General features: G+C 16.8%; 6 protein-coding genes across 6 annotated transcripts; 3 read left to right on the plus strand and 3 right to left on the minus strand.

The window, feature by feature from the left end:
* Positions 1-223: 223 nt before the first annotated feature.
* On the minus strand, positions 224-7,566 carry PRELSG_1018900 (conserved Plasmodium protein, unknown function; the record flags this gene model as incomplete). Its single annotated transcript, XM_028677116.1, has 4 exons — positions 224-265; positions 380-458; positions 594-6,244; positions 6,580-7,566. The coding sequence occupies 4 exons, from the start codon at positions 7,564-7,566 to the stop codon at positions 224-226; spliced, it is 6,759 nt and encodes a 2,252-aa protein (XP_028533537.1).
* A 948-nt stretch (positions 7,567-8,514) lies between these two features.
* Positions 8,515-9,482, plus strand: PRELSG_1019000 (conserved Plasmodium protein, unknown function; the record flags this gene model as incomplete). Its single annotated transcript, XM_028677117.1, has 3 exons — positions 8,515-8,638; positions 8,759-9,322; positions 9,418-9,482. The coding sequence occupies 3 exons, from the start codon at positions 8,515-8,517 to the stop codon at positions 9,480-9,482; spliced, it is 753 nt and encodes a 250-aa protein (XP_028533538.1).
* A 671-nt stretch (positions 9,483-10,153) lies between these two features.
* PRELSG_1019100 (conserved Plasmodium protein, unknown function) lies at positions 10,154-10,963 on the minus strand (the record flags this gene model as incomplete). Its single annotated transcript, XM_028677118.1, has 1 exon — positions 10,154-10,963. The coding sequence occupies one exon, from the start codon at positions 10,961-10,963 to the stop codon at positions 10,154-10,156; it is 810 nt and encodes a 269-aa protein (XP_028533539.1).
* Positions 10,964-11,670: 707 nt separating this feature from the next.
* PRELSG_1019200 (conserved Plasmodium protein, unknown function) lies at positions 11,671-12,510 on the minus strand (the record flags this gene model as incomplete). The annotated part of the gene is made up of 1 exon (XM_028677119.1): positions 11,671-12,510. The coding sequence occupies one exon, from the start codon at positions 12,508-12,510 to the stop codon at positions 11,671-11,673; it is 840 nt and encodes a 279-aa protein (XP_028533540.1).
* Positions 12,511-13,397: 887 nt separating this feature from the next.
* PRELSG_1019300 (conserved Plasmodium protein, unknown function) lies at positions 13,398-17,228 on the plus strand (the record flags this gene model as incomplete). The annotated part of the gene is made up of 1 exon (XM_028677120.1): positions 13,398-17,228. The coding sequence occupies one exon, from the start codon at positions 13,398-13,400 to the stop codon at positions 17,226-17,228; it is 3,831 nt and encodes a 1,276-aa protein (XP_028533541.1).
* A 681-nt stretch (positions 17,229-17,909) lies between these two features.
* OPRT (orotate phosphoribosyltransferase, putative) lies at positions 17,910-18,638 on the plus strand (the record flags this gene model as incomplete). The annotated part of the gene is made up of 1 exon (XM_028677121.1): positions 17,910-18,638. The coding sequence occupies one exon, from the start codon at positions 17,910-17,912 to the stop codon at positions 18,636-18,638; it is 729 nt and encodes a 242-aa protein (XP_028533542.1).
* Positions 18,639-19,022: the final 384 nt, after the last annotated feature.

A 19,022-nucleotide genomic window follows, 5' to 3' on the forward strand; every position in this document is an offset into this window, starting at 1 on the left:
AATTTTAAAAGTTCAAAGTATATTAAGGATTTTTAATAAAAAAAAAAAAAGAATACATAGATAAATAAAAATTAAAAATATTCCAATGTTAACTGAATGAAAAAAAAATAAAATAAAATAAAGTAATAAATAATTAAATTCAGAAATGTCTTAAGAACAAGAATTATTAAAAAAAAAAAAAAAAATTCAAAATGTGAAATTTTAATTAAAATAAAAAAAGGAGTTATTTTTGGTTTAATAAATGCAACTCATTTAAAAAATCTCCCTGAAAAAAAAAAAAAAAATTATATTTAAATAATTAAATTAAATGAATATATATATAATTTAAAAAAAATAAAATAAATTGAAAAAAAAAAATGAATTGATTTTATTTCATTACTATTGTTATATGTTGAAGTAAATTAGTTTTTTTATAAAATAATTCAAATAAAACTTCAGAAGAATAAAAAGGAAGTTGCCTGAATTAAAAAAAAATGTATATATATAAAATATGGCATTATTACAATTGTGTATTAAAGGAATAATAATAAAAATAATTTTCCTGCTTTTTTTTTTTTTCTGCTATGTTCTTTATTTTATATTATTTTCCTTACTTTAATAAGTCATCAAATAATATATTTTTAACTAAAAAACTATCAGTTCTTTTGTAAAGATTTAAAATAATTGATTGAATAAAAAAGTCTGGTTTTAAATGAGTGTTTAAATTTAAAGCTAAATTTGGAAAAATATATTTTTTTATAATTTTATATATTTCTTTAAAAAAAATAAATAATTTATTATTCAATGGATAAAATAAATGGATGCTCCCGTCATTAGAAATAGATAAAACAGAATTTGATTTTTCATCTTTATTTAATGCGTTTATAAATTTAATAATTCTTCTATTAAAATTGAAATAATTAAAGATATATAGATTATCAATGTCTTGGTAGTTTTTATAAGAGAATATCAAGAAATTGTTGTATACATCCATTGCTATAATAGAAATATATGAATTATAAATAACATAATGGCAACATAAAATATTTAAATTATGACTGTAAAAGTTTTTTGATATTGATATAATGCTTCTACTATCATGTTGTTGTTCATAATTATACATATTTATATATATACCTTTATATAGATCAGCAATTATAATAAAATTTTTCACTATTTTTATATCACTGATATAAAAATTATTATCAATAAAAGCACCTTTTGTGAAATCATTATCATTTATTTCATGAATATATAATCTAGAATTAATGCAATGAAGAATGTTACAATAACAATTATTATTAGTATTATTACCAACATCCCAATTATTTAAATTATTGTCTTTGTATTCTCCTTCTACATTGTAATTTTCTATATTATCATTTCTTACATTATTCTTATAGTTTTTGCTATTATTATTATCATTATAAAAATAAAAAGGATATATTTGAGATACTGAACTATTGTAAGTCTTCTTTAAGTATACAATTAATTTTCCTTTTTTTTTTACTTCACTTAAATTATTTTCTTTACAGCGTTCCACTTCTAAGTTATCATAATAATTCTGTAAATTGTTTTTCTTATTTTCATATGTATAATTATTATTATAATCATTATTGCTATCATTATTATTATTATTATTATTGTCATCCTTACTATTATTATTATTATTACTGTCATCCTTATTATTATTACTACTTTCATTGTTATTAAAATATCCATTATTTATATTACAATTTGAATTTCTTATGATTTCATTTTCATTATATCTTAAAAATATATTGCTAAAATCAAGTATGTAAATATTGCCTTGTGTTTCGATTCTTTCATTAATGTTTAAACTTGTACTAATGTAAATGTACTCTTTATTATTTAAGTATCCAAAAGAAACACACTGAATCTCCTCACTATGCTCAAAAATATAATATCCATAGACATTTTTACTATTTTCATGGAATAGTAGTAGTTTATAGTATTTTGTAAATGTTTTAACTGATTGAACTAATTTATTATTTTTTCTTACTTTCTCATCATGTAATACATTTGCTACTTCTTCTACATTATTGGATATAAAACTTTTTATTTTATGTGTATATTGATTATTAATACAATCATCTAGGTAAGCATTTGGTATACATTGTATTTCTTCATTTCTATATAAACTATTATTTTTTAATTCATCTTTTTGAATGTTTATCCTTTTTTTCAATAATTTTTTTAAGCAATAATATTCATCGTATTTAATTCGAAAAATTACACATATAACCTTCCCAGATGTTATTTTGTATTTTTGGCACTGGTTATGTTCACTACTATTTACATAACAGTTATTTAAATTCTTATTTTCTTTTTCAGAAAGATCAACCATATTAGATGATTCTTCCATATCTTTATTATTAACTTTATGTAATACCCTTTTCATTTTTTTTTTTTTTTTGCTTGTTTTTTTTAAAATATATTCAAATTTAGATATAGACATTTTATAAATATATGGATAAGTAATAAATGTTTTCGAAATAAAATCATCATTAAATGATAAATTTATCACATTATGCTTTTTTATAAAAAGAATTTCATTTTTCATTTTTAAATAATCTTCATTAAAATAAAATAAATTTCCCAAAAAGAAATTCTTATTTATCGCATGAAAAATATAATTTTTCTGTTCTTTTATCTCATAATAATTATAGATGTTTTTATATTCATAATCATTTATACTAAATATAGAGAAATTATCATTAGAAAAACTTATAAATTCATTTTTATCTATTTTCATTATTCTTTTAATATTATTCATATGTAAGACATTATCATCTCTATTTCCATAGTAGTTACTTAACTTGTAAAAATTTTCATTGTTTTCATTACTCAAATCTTGTAGTTTTTCTTTATTTAAATTATGAATATATAATTTTCCTTTATAGCTAGATAAAAACAAAATAGGAAAGTTTATATTGTATTTTTTAATTAAATTGTTATAAAAGTCTTCTTCTATTTTCTCATCACCATAATTATTTATAATTAACTTTTTCATATCAATATAAGGATACACTATTATACAATTTTTAATGGTTTTTTTTTTTTTTTTTTTTTCATTTAAAATTTCATTGCATCTATTTATGATTTGTTTCCCTTTTTTTTTATTTTTTTTTAAATACTTAAAACTGTTGTCATCTACATATATAAAACAACCATTATTTAATTCCTCATTTTTGTTTAAAATAGTAACTGCTTTATTTATATTGTTATCATTTCTTCCTTTTAAAAAATGTATATTACTAATTAAAGGTTGCACATACTTGTGGATAACTATTTTAAATTTTAAATTACTAAGATTTTTCATGTAAAAAAATGTTTTATATATTAATATTGGTCTACCTGTTAAAAATATTATTAATATATAATCTTCATCCAGCTTAAAAAATAAAATGTTTATTATTTTTTCCTTATTGTATGTATTCAAAAAATGTATTTTCTCTTTATCTTTTTCAACATTTTTTTTTTTATCATTTTTATTCTTCCTTAAAGAATTATAAATATATTTTGGTACATTTAATAAAAAATTACTTTGAAAAACTCTTTTTTTTTTTTTTATATCAAATATATTAAAAGAGTTATTTAAAATATCTAAAAAGCATAAAAAAGTTTTTTTTTTTTTTTTTATAACGGAAATACAACGGATATTATTTAGGTTTGTGTGACAAGCAAAAATATTATCAACGTCAATGCTCTTACTTTTAATAAAATCATAAAGCATAGATGAGTTTTTTATTTTAAATATATTTATAATATTTTTCTCTTCGTAAAATGCGCAATTTTTTAAAAGTGTTCTTTTTAAAAATTCACCAAAATTTAATATATCAAGATTTTCTTCTTTATTATCATATGATAAGCAATGCAAAGTGAATATATTATATATTGATGTTACCATTTTAATTATCTTTAATGAATTATTTATTATATCTTTATTAAAAGAATATATAAAGCAATCATTGTTTTCAAGTAAAAGAATAAGATATTCCTTCATTAATTTACATGATATTATATTATCTTTCATATTTATCTGTTTCAGACAAATATATGTATTCTCATTAAAATATAAATTTATTTCATTTTTACACACTTGTGTTAGAATTTGTTTAAAATTTAGCAAACCTATAGAATTTTCCTTTAAATTTAATGAAGTACTTTTAACTTTTTCGATTAGAAAAAATTTCAAAAATTTTTTTTTTAAATTGTATTCTATATTTTTCACTTTATTATATAACTTATAATTACTTTTTCTCATATTTCTAATGGAAAACTCTTTATTATCATTAAAATAACAAGTTTCGTTTGAATGAATACTTTGACACATTACATGAGGAATATATATCTTTTTTAAATACATTCGTACATCTTTATTATTAAAATAATTAAAATTAGAATTCTTAAAAAAGAGCAAGCATTTTTTTATTGTCTCTATGCTATTTAAAGAAAAATATTCTTCATTACCTTTTTCTCCCTTAATCATATAAATAATTTTTGTGTAATTATTAATATTATAATTATTTATTTCATTATCCTTAAAATCATTGTTCATTATTTCGTCTAGATTTTTTTCTTCAGAAGAAAAATTTTTCTTGTAAAGGCTATAATCATTTGAATAATTAATATCATTATTATTATTTTCTACATTTTTATTCACTTTTTCCGAAGACTCTCCTGATGGAATACTTTTTAAATTATTATTATCATGAATGTCACAACTTTCCCATTTATTATTCTTTTTTAAAAATGAAATATTTTTTATACATAATAAAATATTTTCTTTATATTGTTTACTTACTTCATTTTTTTTTATTGATTCGCTATTATTATTATTATTATTATTATCACTTAATTCAAAATCTTCTAATTTATTACATTTTTTTTCAGTTTTTGATTTTTCTTCTAAATTTATTACAGAATATTGGAAAATAGAATTCTTCTTTTCCCCTGTGCAGCAAACACTGTTTATGCTAAAATTTGAGAAAAATATATTCAACTTTAGCACTAAAGGGATTTCAAAAAATATTTTTTGTAAAGTACTATTTTTCTTATTACCAATAATAGCAAAATAAATGCTTTTATTTATTGAATTGCATTTTTCATTTAACTTACATATATCTGTTAATAGCCCTTTAACTTCAATTTTATCAACTGAAGAATATTTTAAATTATTAACTTTTTTATATTTTTTATTTTTATTTTTTTTTTTTTTTAAAATAAATAAAGGAGAAGAATATTCTATTATTCCTTGTCCATTTATTTTAGAAAAACTATTTTCTAATATTTTTATTTTTTTTCTGTATTTTTTAAATAATAAATCATATTTTTTATTATTTAACTCTTTTGTGCACTCATTTATGTTTATATTTTTATTTAAATAATTTAGTAAATCAAATAAAAAATTATTATTTTTTCTAAAATTTTTATTTTTACTATTATTATTTTTATTTATTAAATTATCGTTCTTTACTAATTCATCATTTTTTATCAATTCAGTTCTTTTTGTCAATTTCTCATTTATTATAGAATCCTTTTCTTTTATATTTCCTATTTCTAACTCACTTAAATTTGTTGAATTTTTACATAAAGACTCATTCTCATATTTATTTTTTTTTAAAGGATAGAATATGTTTAATGATATTCTTTTCCTTTTTGTTCTTTTCCTTCTTTTTATTTTTAATCTTTTCTTATTTAGTTTTTTTAGCAAATCAATATCTGACTTTCCACTTAATCCATTATAACAACATAAAAAATAAAGATTTTTATCAAATGAAAAAAATGCTGATTTGCTTAAATTCAAACTAAATACGTAACTAATATCCCATTTAATTAAATTTATCGAATCATTAATATCTTTTGAAATTATTCCTTCAATGATAAAATATTTATTTAGGATAAAAATTTTGTTTTTTTTATTGTATAAATAAAATATTTTAAAATTTATATTTAAATAAGAATAATCATAAAATAAACAATTATTTTTTAATAAATGAAAAATATTATTAATATAACAACTTTTATTAAAAAAATAGACAACTTTCTTATAATTATTTAAATTTAAAATATAAACGTAATCATAACATAAGCATATAAGAATATTATTCATTATAATAATATCTAACAAATCATTAGGTAAGCTTTTTATTAAATTAACAAAGTCGAATTTATCTTTTTCTATTTTTATAATTAACAATTTTAAATTTAATTCTTCTAATTTAGTATGACCAATATTTATCTGAAAAGGAAAAATATATATATATATATATATATATATATATATATATATATATATATATGTGTATACCTATAAATGTGTATTTACTTATGTAATATATATTCATGTGAAAGATATAATAAATATTTCCAAAAAAAAAAAAAAAATTTGATAAAAATATGATAATATATAGTATATGTTTTATTTGTAACAAAATAAAAATTTGAAAAAAATAAGAAATAATGAGTTAAATAAAAATCTCCAATATATATAAATTATTAAAATAATTTAAGTAAATTAATAGAAAGATACATTATATATATATATATATTTTTTTTTTTTTTTTTTTTTTTTACTGCATCATTTTGAATTAATATATGAGCATTATCATCATGAAAAAAAATTTTTTTGATAAAAACAAAATTTTTATAAAAATTTCTCAAGTTAATTTTGCTAATATTCTCTATATATATATCATATGCAAAATAATTGATATTCACTTCGTTATTAATTATTCTCTCCTGAATTTTTCTTTTTCTAGTAGTATAAAAAAAAGTGTATATAGTTTTAAAATCATAAGAAAAAGTAATGCAAAATTCACAAAAATTGGACTTTACTTTTTTTGATTTTATCTTGTCTTTAAAATTTAAGGAATAACTATCTAAAATATTTTTTTCTTGATTATCACATATTTTAGTATAATCTATTAAAAATTCATTTTGATCATTTTTTTTTTGATTATCATAATTATTATAAATATTATATACCTTATTAATAGAATTATCATATGTTAATATGCTATTATCTTTATTTATTGTATTAATTATCTTGCTTTTGTCCCTTTTTTTATTTGTTAAAATATCGTAGTAACCTAATATTTTGTATTTTTTTTTTATCTTTTTATTTATTTCTTTTTTATCTTTTTTTATTTTTTCATATTTATGAGTATAATTAATTGAGCACGGAAGATTATAAAATAAGGACTGAAAATTTATTTCTTTTATAAAATTATGTTTTAAGACAACAACTAAATTATTTAAACTTTTATTATATTTATAAATGATGAAATGTAAATTTTTGTAAATTAATAAAATGCCACTAATACATTTTCCCTTTTTATTTAAAAAGACATTCTTTAAAACAACTAACTTTATAACATATCCATTTAATTTCGTTTCATAAATTAAATAATTTTTTTTTTTCTTTTTATCAAATTCATAAATGTATAAATCTTTATTTTTTATAATTATTAATTCTACACTATTTTCATTTAATAAATTGCCGCTTTCACAGTGATCTATTTCACTAGAATTTCTCAACTCTTCAATTTTAATATCAATCATATTTAATCTATTGAAGATAAAAAGATACTTTTTCTTTTTTTTCTTTTTTTTTTTTTTTTAAGTCAACAAAAACAAAGTTTAACAATAAATCTGTAAACTTTTTATTTTATATTTTTTTTTATTCAGTATAAATTCCTTAGCTTTAATATATTTCATTTTTTTTTTTTATTTTTTATTAATAGGTGAAGATATATACATTTCTATAAACTGTATAAATATGTTTTTGTTTTAATATATTTTAATGTTGCTTTAGTTATGTTATATTTAAAATTTTAAAATATATTTACATTTTATTAAAAGTAAAAAAAAGAATTTTATAATTTAAGAATTAAACCAATTTCAAAAAAAAAAATTTATATATATATATATAATAATATTAATCTGAATTAAAAGGTATGAATATTTTTTTATTAGAAAATAAAATCATAATTGAAACAAAATATTAAGATAATAATAAAAGAAAAAAAAAAAAAAACGGAAATCATTCTAGCATTATTTATCATTTTAATTAATATTTTTTTTAGTTTATTGAATTAAATTTATAAAATAAAATATACGTATTTTTTATCTAAAAATTATGCATTATGTTTTTGCTAAGTGTAAATTAAATAATTTTTTTCTTTTTACTAATTTTTTATATATTCAATGTAAAATATACATTCTTTTTTTTTTTTTTTTTAGAATGTAAAAATACAACTCATTTTCATTTTAATATTTTTATTTGAAATGAAGGTTTTTTTTTTTTTTTCTTTATTTTAAATGTAACAAAAAAAAAAAAAAAATACTAAATAAAATAAAATAAATTTGATGTGTAAAATAGAAAAAAATAAAAAATAAAATAAATACACATATGTAAATATATATATGTATATACATGCGTAGTAAAAATAATTCCTTAAAACAATATAACTTTTTTTTTTTTAATTTTTTTTTTTGTTTTTTTAAAAAATGACTGCTAGTCAAAATAATGCTATTTTTAATAGTGATTTACAAACATTTATAGTTACAAAATATGATCCTCTATTAACTATTGTTAAAGAATTAAATGATAAATTACAAAATTCGGAAAAAGGTTAAAGAAAAGAAATACTTTTAATACATTATAAATTACATTTTTTTATTTTATTATCACCATGTAGATTTATAAATTTCTCTTTTCTTTTTTAATTTATTGTCTATATTTTAAATACAGAAAAATTTCGCTTAGAAAGGCGAATAATAAGATTAGAAAAACAAATGTTAATGTTATTAGAAAAATTAGAAGTAGGTGATATAATTGAAAATGAATTAAAAGAAAAAAAAGAAGAGAAAAAAATAAGTCAAACAATTGAACATGATGATAATTTATTAGCCCCATGGTTATTTTCATGCCAATTAGGAACTCCACTATCTTCTTTACAAGTATTGTTAGAATTTTCTGTTAAAAATACATTAGAATTAAATGTAAAAATGTGGAAAAGGGAAGAAGATATGTGGATAAATTTTTTAGAAGATTTGCCACTAAATTCCAAAAGCTTTTTACCAGATTCATTAAATTTAATAGATTTAAGAAAAGCAGCAAGAAAATGCTTGTTAAATTTATGTATGAATGAAATATTAATAGTTTTAAGAAACGTTCCTGGAAAATCGCAAGCAGTTTATAATACTACAACAATGACATTAGTAGCCATTTTAGCATCTGCTTTATATGAAGCTTGGAAAAGAATTGAAATGACTGATCCCGTTTCGTTGGGAAGAATAGTTCTTGTATTAGATGGTATAATATTATTAATTCCTTAGGAATTTAGACAAATAAGTTCAAATTTTATAACATATTAATTTTAATTTTTTTCTTTTTTTTTTTTTACTTAGGAGAAAATGTTGGTTCTAGATTAAGAGCAGGAAACAAAAAATTAAAAATTGAACCGTTAAATTAATCCTTAATTTTTAAAAAAATTTTTTTTGTTAAATATTCTTAAATGAAAAAGGAAAAAAAAAAAATAAAAAAGATATGGCAATTTTTATTCATTTTACCAAAAAAAAAAAAATATAAAAACTTTTATCTCAAATTGCTACTCTGAGTAATTTGAAGGGATTTTAATAAAGTACTATTAATAATAAGGAAAAATATATATATATATATATATATGTGAAATTTAATACTTTATCTTTTTTGTATCAATTAATTTATGTAAGCATATTTTTTTTTTTTTATATAAACTAATATTTTATATTTATGCTTATATTTTTAAAAACTTTCTTTTTAAATCTATTTAATACTTTTTGTTTTTGTTTTTGTTTATCTTTTTTTTTCTTTTTTTTTTTTTCTTTTTTTTGAACCGACAATATTTCTCGTAAATATTATTTTCTTTTTTATTTTATTTTGTGTAAGTAAAATTTTCATGAGTTTGATAATTTCTTTTAAACAAAACTTTTTTTTTTTTTTTTTGTAAAATTGTTTTTTTAAATACTCATATTATTCATAATTTTTATAATTAATGAGTAAATACATGTATGCCTATTTTTTTTTAAGTTTCTTTTATTCGTTATTATATTTTTGTGTAATTTAAAATTTTTTTTTTTTTATTTCACAAAAATTTATATATTTTTATATGATATATATTTGAAAATTTGAGATTCCCCATGATATACTATTTGGTTGATGGTCTTGAATGTTAGTACCAAATTCGACAATTAATTTTTTTGAATTGTGTGGTATAATAACATCAATTAGAGAAAAAAATTTCGATTCACCAGTTGAGTTACCACAAATGTTAACAGCATTTTCTTTATTTAATTGGTAATGACTATCAGTCCAAACAAAAAAAAATTCTTCTTTTTCATCTTTTCCTATTTTCATATAAGCTGTTTGATTATTCCAATTGTCAATAAAATGAAAATTGCATTTAATACGTATTTGAGTATGAGTTGGAATATTTTCAAAGGTCTTGTAAATTTTACCTTTTGATAATTTTCCATAACCACCTAATAAGTTGGTACCACCACATATAGATATAAAACTATCAAAATTTTCTCCAATCCATCCTTTTGTATTTGAAGTATTTGAAAAATCCTCATGTACTATCATTTGAAATTGATTAATATTCAATACTTTAAAAACTCCTTGTATATTTAATGATTTTACTGTCAAATCAGGGTTAAAAAAATTTAGATTTTCATGCTCATCTATGTTTATTAGAGGCTTATTTTTTTTGCTTATTATCAATTCATTTTTTGTATTTAATCCTAGTTTATATTCCATTTCATCATTTATGAATAATATTCCATTTTCTCTATTGTCTTTTGAAGATATCTTTAAATTAGAAACTGTTAAACTTCCTTTTAAGGATATGTCATTTTTATTATTCACCTTTTTACTTAAAAAAAATAGAAGAAAAAAAAGAAATTTAAAAAACATTTCAACTAAAAAGAAAAAAAAAAAAATTGTTATAAATAATATACACATATATATATATATATATTAATTATAATAATGCATTAAAAATAAATAGAAAAATTCTTTTTAAAAATATACGAAATAGCAAAAGAATCTCTAAATATAGCATACATAATACTTAATGTACTATATAAAGTAAAAAATAGTGGATAATAAATGTACATACACATAATAATATACTTTTAAAATTATTTTCATTAAGTTTGTACATATATATAGGAATACATATATATACACAGTAACATTATTTAAAAAATTTTCTACTTACTTTTATAATTAAAAATATATAAATATGTGAATTTCTTGTTTTTTAATTACATAAAAAAATAAAATATATTAATTTTCTTAAGATTCTATTAAATTAGTTATTTAATCATATTTTTAGAAACATTTAAATATTATTTCGTTAATTATTATAATGATATAATCTTTATAAAAAAAAAAAAAAGAAATTATATAGAAAACAAAAATAAAAAATAAAAAAGCAAAAATTACAACATTTAATTTGCTTTTTTTTTATTTTTATTTAAAAGGAACTAGAAATAAGTGTTCATATAATTTATGAAATAACAAAGAAATAATGTTTAATAAAAAAAAAATAAAAGAAATATATATATGCTAATTCTCAATGAAATATTTCCTATATTCTTATACGGCCTAGTTATAATTTAAAAAAGACTGCATTCAGACAGTATTTTATAATAAGACGTTGAAGAATCAGTGTCCATTTCAAGAAATTGAATTTTATTGGCAATCAAATGTTCTTTTAGTAAATTTGTTAAATCGAAATCTGAATAATAATCAGCAAAAATTTTTGGTTTTTTATTAACATAATTCTTTTTCATATAAGAATTTTTCATTATAGTTAAATGAGGAGTAATTCTTTCGGTATCATTACTATTTTTACTTAAGTTATTCTTATTAGTACCATTTTTATTTATATCACTTTTGTCTAAATCACTTTTAATTTCATTTTTATTAGCAGTTTTTTTTTGATTCTCATCATTTTTGTTCTTTTTATTGTATATTATTTTTATATCCCTTTTTGCAAAAGATTTTTTTAAAATATTTATAATATTTATAATATAATTATTACTGCTCTCTTTAAAACTTAAATATAAAACATCATTTCGAAATGTTTCTAATTTATTAAATGAAATTTTTTCTTGATCAATCTTTTTAATTTCTTCAACAGCTTCATGGAAGGCTTCTTTTGATAATTCTATTTGTGATTTCTTAATATATAATATTAGAAGAGAAATATGAAATTTTTTTTTTTCTATTAAGCATTCTTTTAATTTATCATACTTCATAGTAATATGATTTTGTATTTTCAGTAATTCTTTACTTACAACTTCATTATTTAATGGAATACATACAAAATAATTTGGTTTTAAATAAGTCATATTAGTATTTTTTCTTAAACAGTGAAATTCCTTATTATCATTACCTTTAAAAAATAAAGAATAAAAACCTAAATATTTATAAATACTTTTTTTTATTTTCATTAATAAATTTTTCTTTATATGTAAACATTATTTTTCACTACAATATTTTTCAAAATTTTATATATTATATTTTACTTTTATTAAAATTATCAATAGAAAAATAAAAAAAAATAGTAATAGAAATAAAAAATCAAAGTCTATTTTATAATTTTTTATTTATATATAATTAAAAAAATAAATAAATATGTATATCTGAAAAATTGTTGTAATCTATCAAATAATAAAAAAAAATTCAATATAATTTTTCTATACAAATATATACTATTAGAATAAAATTTCTACCCCTATTTCAAAGGTATTATTTACAAGTTTTTTAAAAAGAAAATCATCTATTTGATTTATATATTCTCAAAATTTAAAAAAAAAGAGAAATAAAAATTTTCCATTTAATTTTTTTTTTTTTTTCATATTAAATTTTAAAAAAGAATAAAAGTAGAAATAAAGTTATATTGAAAATTTAAAAAATAATTAAATTATTATAAAGTTTTCAATTGTTCTTATAAAATTAAAATGTTTTTAAGAAATAAAAGGTTATATATTGAAAACACTTTAAGAGAATAATAAAATTCTATAAATATTAATTTCTTATAAAAAGAAAAAAAAAAAAAAAAAGAAATACAAATAACAAAAATATAATTTGAAAATAAAAATTTATATCAAAAAATATAATATAATATATATATATATATAATTCTTTTATATTTTTCTTATTTATTTCTACTATTCTATAATATAAGAAACTTAGATTACACAATTTTTTTTTTTTTATTATTTTTCAAATGTTAGATAGAATTTAACAGTTTTTAGTTACAATAAAAAAATTATATACATCCTATATCAAGTAGAATAATTGAAAAATTATTTAACCATATTATATATTGATTATTATGTTCTTTATTTTAAAAAAACATACAGATAAAAAAAATTATAAATTTTTTAAAACAATAAATAGTAAATTAAATGGTAGAAAAAAAAAATTAAGTGGGAAAACAACCAAATACATTAATTATTTTTTTTTAAAAAAGAAAAAAGTTGAAGAACAAATATATTACAATAGTATAAAAAGAAAACAATTAAAAGGTGTTTCTTTTCCATTTCACATTATTTGTAATCTTAAAAATGATAAATTAAAATTTCTGAAAAAATGTAATCTTTCAGAAAATAAATATACCAAGGAAAACATCTCTACTCAGCACGAAAAAAGGTCAAGTATCAGTCAAATAGAAGAAATCAAACATGTGAATGAAGATATTGATAGAAATTTAAACGGAAATTTAAGGAATATACAAGATGAGAATACTAGAAAAAGCCAAGTAATAATGCATGATAAAAATTATTTATATGAAGAAGAAAACAAATTGCTTGATTTATATAAAGATGAACACATATTTTTTCCAAAAATGAATATTAAAAAAGATAGAAAATTGAAAGATTTAAAAAACATGAATAATATCAATAACGTAATTGAAATAAGAAAAAATAAAGATGTGTGCAATATATACTTAATTACAAGCCTAATCAATATATATCATGACAATAATTACAATTATTTAGTTTTAAAAATATTAAGAGAAATAAAATATATATATTATATGAATATAAAACAAATAAGTTTAATTATTTACAACTTATACAAGTATTATTTTATTAACTACATAAAGAATATATTTTATAATTACGATATTATAAATTTTAATTCCTTTTATAATTATTATTATATATTAGATGACTTCATATATAATGAAAATATGAAATATCAATTAATAGATTTAAATTTAATTAAACAATTTCTTATATCTTTATCACACCATATTAAAAAAGATATATATTATGAAACTGATTTTAACATTTTAAGTAAAATAATTTTTGTATTCTCTTATTTTTCAGTTAATGATAAAAAATTAAATGAACTTTTAATTGATAGAATTTTTAAAAGTCTTCATATAAAGAAAAACAAAAAAATAAAATACTTTTCTTTAATATCATTGTCATTTGAGAAGTTGAGACTATATTATTCTAAATTCACATTTACGCATTCATATATTATTATAAAAAAGATGAACAAATTATCAAGAAAATATGGAAATACAGTAATTTATAAAAAAAAAAAATTAAAGAAAATAAATCTATTCGATTTACATAAAAAAAACCCCAAAATACCTCTAATAGAATTAAAAGATATTTTTACTTACATGTACATAATAAATAAAAATAACTTAAAAAATAATCAATTTATTATGGTACTATTAAAATATTTTAATTTGTTTTTTAAGAAAAATTTTACTAAAGAAAAAGATATGTATTTATATTCATATATTCTAAATTACAATAATAATTTTTATAAAGAAAATAATTTCTCAATCAATGAAAAAATAACTAGCAATTCTATCTATTATAACTCGTTAAAAAATACAAAAATAGAAAATTTTAATGAGGATAAAAAAAAAAAATTACTACTGAATTCCTATAATGGTATAATACTAAAAAGAAGAAGAAACAAAAAATTGAATAAATATTTGGCACTTTATTCATTATATAACATAAATAAAAATGCACAACTCATAGATTCATCAAAAAATAATTATGCTAATAACACTTTAATACATATTGAAAAAATAAATAATAATATAGATAATAATTTAAGAGAAAGTAAGAAAAAAAAAGATAAAATAGATTTACAAGATAATAATAGCTTTAAAAAAAAAGAGTGTAAAACATTAATTCAAGATAACTTTATTTCAAGAGAAAAAGTAAAAAAAATTTCAGAAAGCGATTTAGAAAGTAAAAATAAAGATAAGATGGAATACAGAAATGATACTATTAGTCCACTAATGAAAAATAATAATATATTAATAACTAATAATTCTTTTAAAAATAATTATGAAGTTGATTTAATTTCTCTTATAATACTTTTAAGTCACTTAATTTCATACGATTACCTGTTTCTTAAAAAAATACCAATTTTGCATAACTTAATAAAATTATATTTAGATTTAATTAGAATTACCAATTTAAAACATATTCACTTTTTTTATATTTCTAAAATTATTCAAATTAATGGATATATGAATATATACAATAATTTTATAACTAAAATAATTTATTCCTCCATTTTCTTTAAATGTAAAAATATTTCATTATTCCATACTGGAGCATTAAATTTTGATGTAGAAAATTTATGCTATTATTTAATTATATTATATCAAAAATTATTAAAAATCAAAATAAAAGATTACAATTTAAATAATGTAATTTATATATATTTAATAAAATTCTTGGAAAAATTTAAGAAATTTAGTTATATACTTTTATATCGTTATTTAAAGTTGTTATATTCAGTAAAAAATTGCAATGGACATAAAAATAGTGATAAGAATAAATTAATAATTTATAATTATAAAAAATGTTCCTTATTATATGATAAGAAAAATTATAATATAAGCCATGAAAATATATCATTAGATAAGAAATTAGAATTTTTAATTTATGAAAACCTGATATTATTAAAATGGAACTATATTGATAATTCTTATTTACTAAAATTTTATAAATATATAAATAAATTAAAATTACAAGGGAGTGATGGTGAAATGAAAAAAAAATTAGGTAATGTTTATAAAAAGTTGCAAAATGTAATAAAAGAAAAAATATATAATATAAATTTATTTGATTTAATGAAATTATACATAAATACTAACAATGAATTAAAAAGAAAAGTGTTTCACTTAGAATACTTGTTCAATAATTTATTATCTATCAATAATATAGAGAAAATGGATGACAGTAATTTTATTTTATTTTTTAAAACAACATTTTCATATATGTATCTAAATAGCACATACACAAAAAGATTTTTTATTAAAAATTTTGATTGTTTAAAATTAATAAAATTAAATAGAAATTACATAGAGAAAAATATAGAAAAAATAAAAAAGAAATATATATATTTAATAATTATATATAATTTTTTTTATTTATGTTTACTTTTTCAAAAAAATATAGGATATCACAAAAAAAATACAAATATAAATCATTTAGAAACATTATTTGAAATTATCAATAAATGTTTGGAGAATTGGTATTTTACTAATGATGAAAAAAATGCGCTCATATATATTTTTCTACTATATTTTAATAGCTTAAGAAAAAAAAAAAAACATTTTTTTTTTATTGGGAAGCATTCAAAAAAATTTGTCGGCATTTCAAAAAAATGCATTGAAGAAATGGATAAATTATTGAATTCCTATTTTAATAATTCGTACACTACATACATTAATCCTTTACTTTTGTTTTTCTTATTTAAATATAAGATATTTTTAAATAATTACAATAGAAAAAAAATAAAATTAATGGAAAAAGTTATAAATAATCAAATGATATATTATTCCATGTTGAATTCAAAAAATGATTTTATATTCCTTGAAACTATCTTTTATGCTATAACAAAAAATAATTTCATATTAAAAAATGAGCTTTTTGATGATTTTACCAATTTATATTTTAATAAAATTACTTTTAAATCTTTTATTTCTAATAGTTTTGAGAAGCATAGAGAAAAAAATTACTTTGATTTATTGGAAATAATAAAATTAAATATCCTATATAAAAGTGAAAATAATAATAAAAATATTATTTATAATTTTATTACTCGGAGAAGATCAATAGAATACTCAATGAAAACTGTTTTAAATAAGAATTATGAAATATTTTTGTTATGAAATAGGTTATTACCAATTCAAAAAAACTTCTATATAATAAGCACAACTAAAATTATTAACTAAATTTAATTATAGAATTTTGGATAAATTCTTTTTTTAGTTTTTTTTTTTTTTTTCATCATATTCTTAAAAAACTGTTATTTGTCAATCCCTATTTTGTATTTTTTAAGAACTATAATTTATTATAATTGTAAATATCTTTAATTTTAAAATCTTTAATATTATTTTATTTTAATTTTTTATATTATCTTTTTCATTATATTTTATTTATTTATACTTATGTAATTTCTTTTTTCTTTTTTTTTTGTTATGAATTATGAATAGAATACATTTTCATGCAAGTAGAAATATGAAATGATTTTAAAAAATATTCAGATGTTTTTTTTTCGATATGAAAACAATTTAGAAGTATAATATTTTAAAAGATTATTAAAATATATTTATAATCATAAAAATTAATAATAAAAGAAAAAAAAAATTGTTAAATAATTTTCAAAATTTTTTGATGTACAACTTCTCAAATTCCAAGGCCTAATTTTGTTATGGCTTACATTTGGTTAAACAAATTCAGAATTTTTAAATAAGAAACAAGGAAAAACATATTCTTCAAAATTTCTTTTTTTTATTTAAATTGTTTTAAAAAATCTCATAATAATTTGTATTTTTTAAAAAAAAAAAAAAATGGAAAATGGAAAAACAATGAACATTTTAAGTGATGAGGATATAAATAAAAAATATATAGAATTAAAGAATAAGATAAAATTAGAAGATGATGAAGATAATTTTCATATTAAAGAGATGAAACATTTATTAAGGATGGTTTGTTTAAAATATAAAGCAATTAAATTTGGAGATTTTATTTTAAAATCAAAAAAAAAATCAAAATATTTTTTTTCTAGTGGTGTTTTAAATAATGTAATTTCTGCAAATATTATATCATTTTTAATATCACATTTAATTTTAAAAAAAAATTGGAAATTTAATTATTTATTTGGAGCTTCATATAAAGGGATCCCGATTGCAACACTAACAAGCTATTTTTTATTTTCTTCAAATAAATATCACAATATTTTTTATTTATATGATAGAAAAGAAAAAAAAGAATATGGAGACAAGAATGATATAGTTGGTATATTAGAAGATGACAAAAAAAATGAAGAAAAAAATATTATTATAATTGATGATGTATTTACATGTGGTACAGCTTTAGGGGAAATTTTAAATAAATTGAAATATTATAATAACCTAAAAGTAATAGCAACCGTTGTTCTTTTTAATAGAAACGAATTTACAATAAATGAAAATAATGAAAAAATTTATTTTAAAGATATATTTGAAGAAAAATTTAATATTCCTTTATACTCTATTTTAAATTACAATGAAGATTTTGAACATTTAATTTTATCATAAAAAAAAAAAAAAAAAAAAAAAATTTATTGTCTTTTTACAATTCATAAGTATTTCAAACTTAAAAAAAATAAACATATATATGCACATATATATATATATATATATAAATGAACAAAGAATAATGAGTACAAATAAAATAGAATAAAATAAAGACAGGAAAAAATAAAAATTTTATCAGTGAAAAAAAAGAATAAATAAAATAATAAAAAAAATTTTAAATTATTTAATCATTAAAAATTTTTTACATCATTTTATTATTATTTTTTTTTTTTTTATTTCTTATAGAGAAAAAAATAAAAAATATTTATATATAAAATATATATATATATATATTTTTTTTTTCTCTCTAAAGAAATTATAACTGTGTTAATAAAAACATAATTC

The sequence above is a fragment of the Plasmodium relictum genome (genome assembly GCF_900005765.1).
Source record: "Plasmodium relictum strain SGS1 genome assembly, chromosome: 10".
NCBI lineage: Eukaryota > Apicomplexa > Aconoidasida > Haemosporida > Plasmodiidae > Plasmodium > Plasmodium relictum.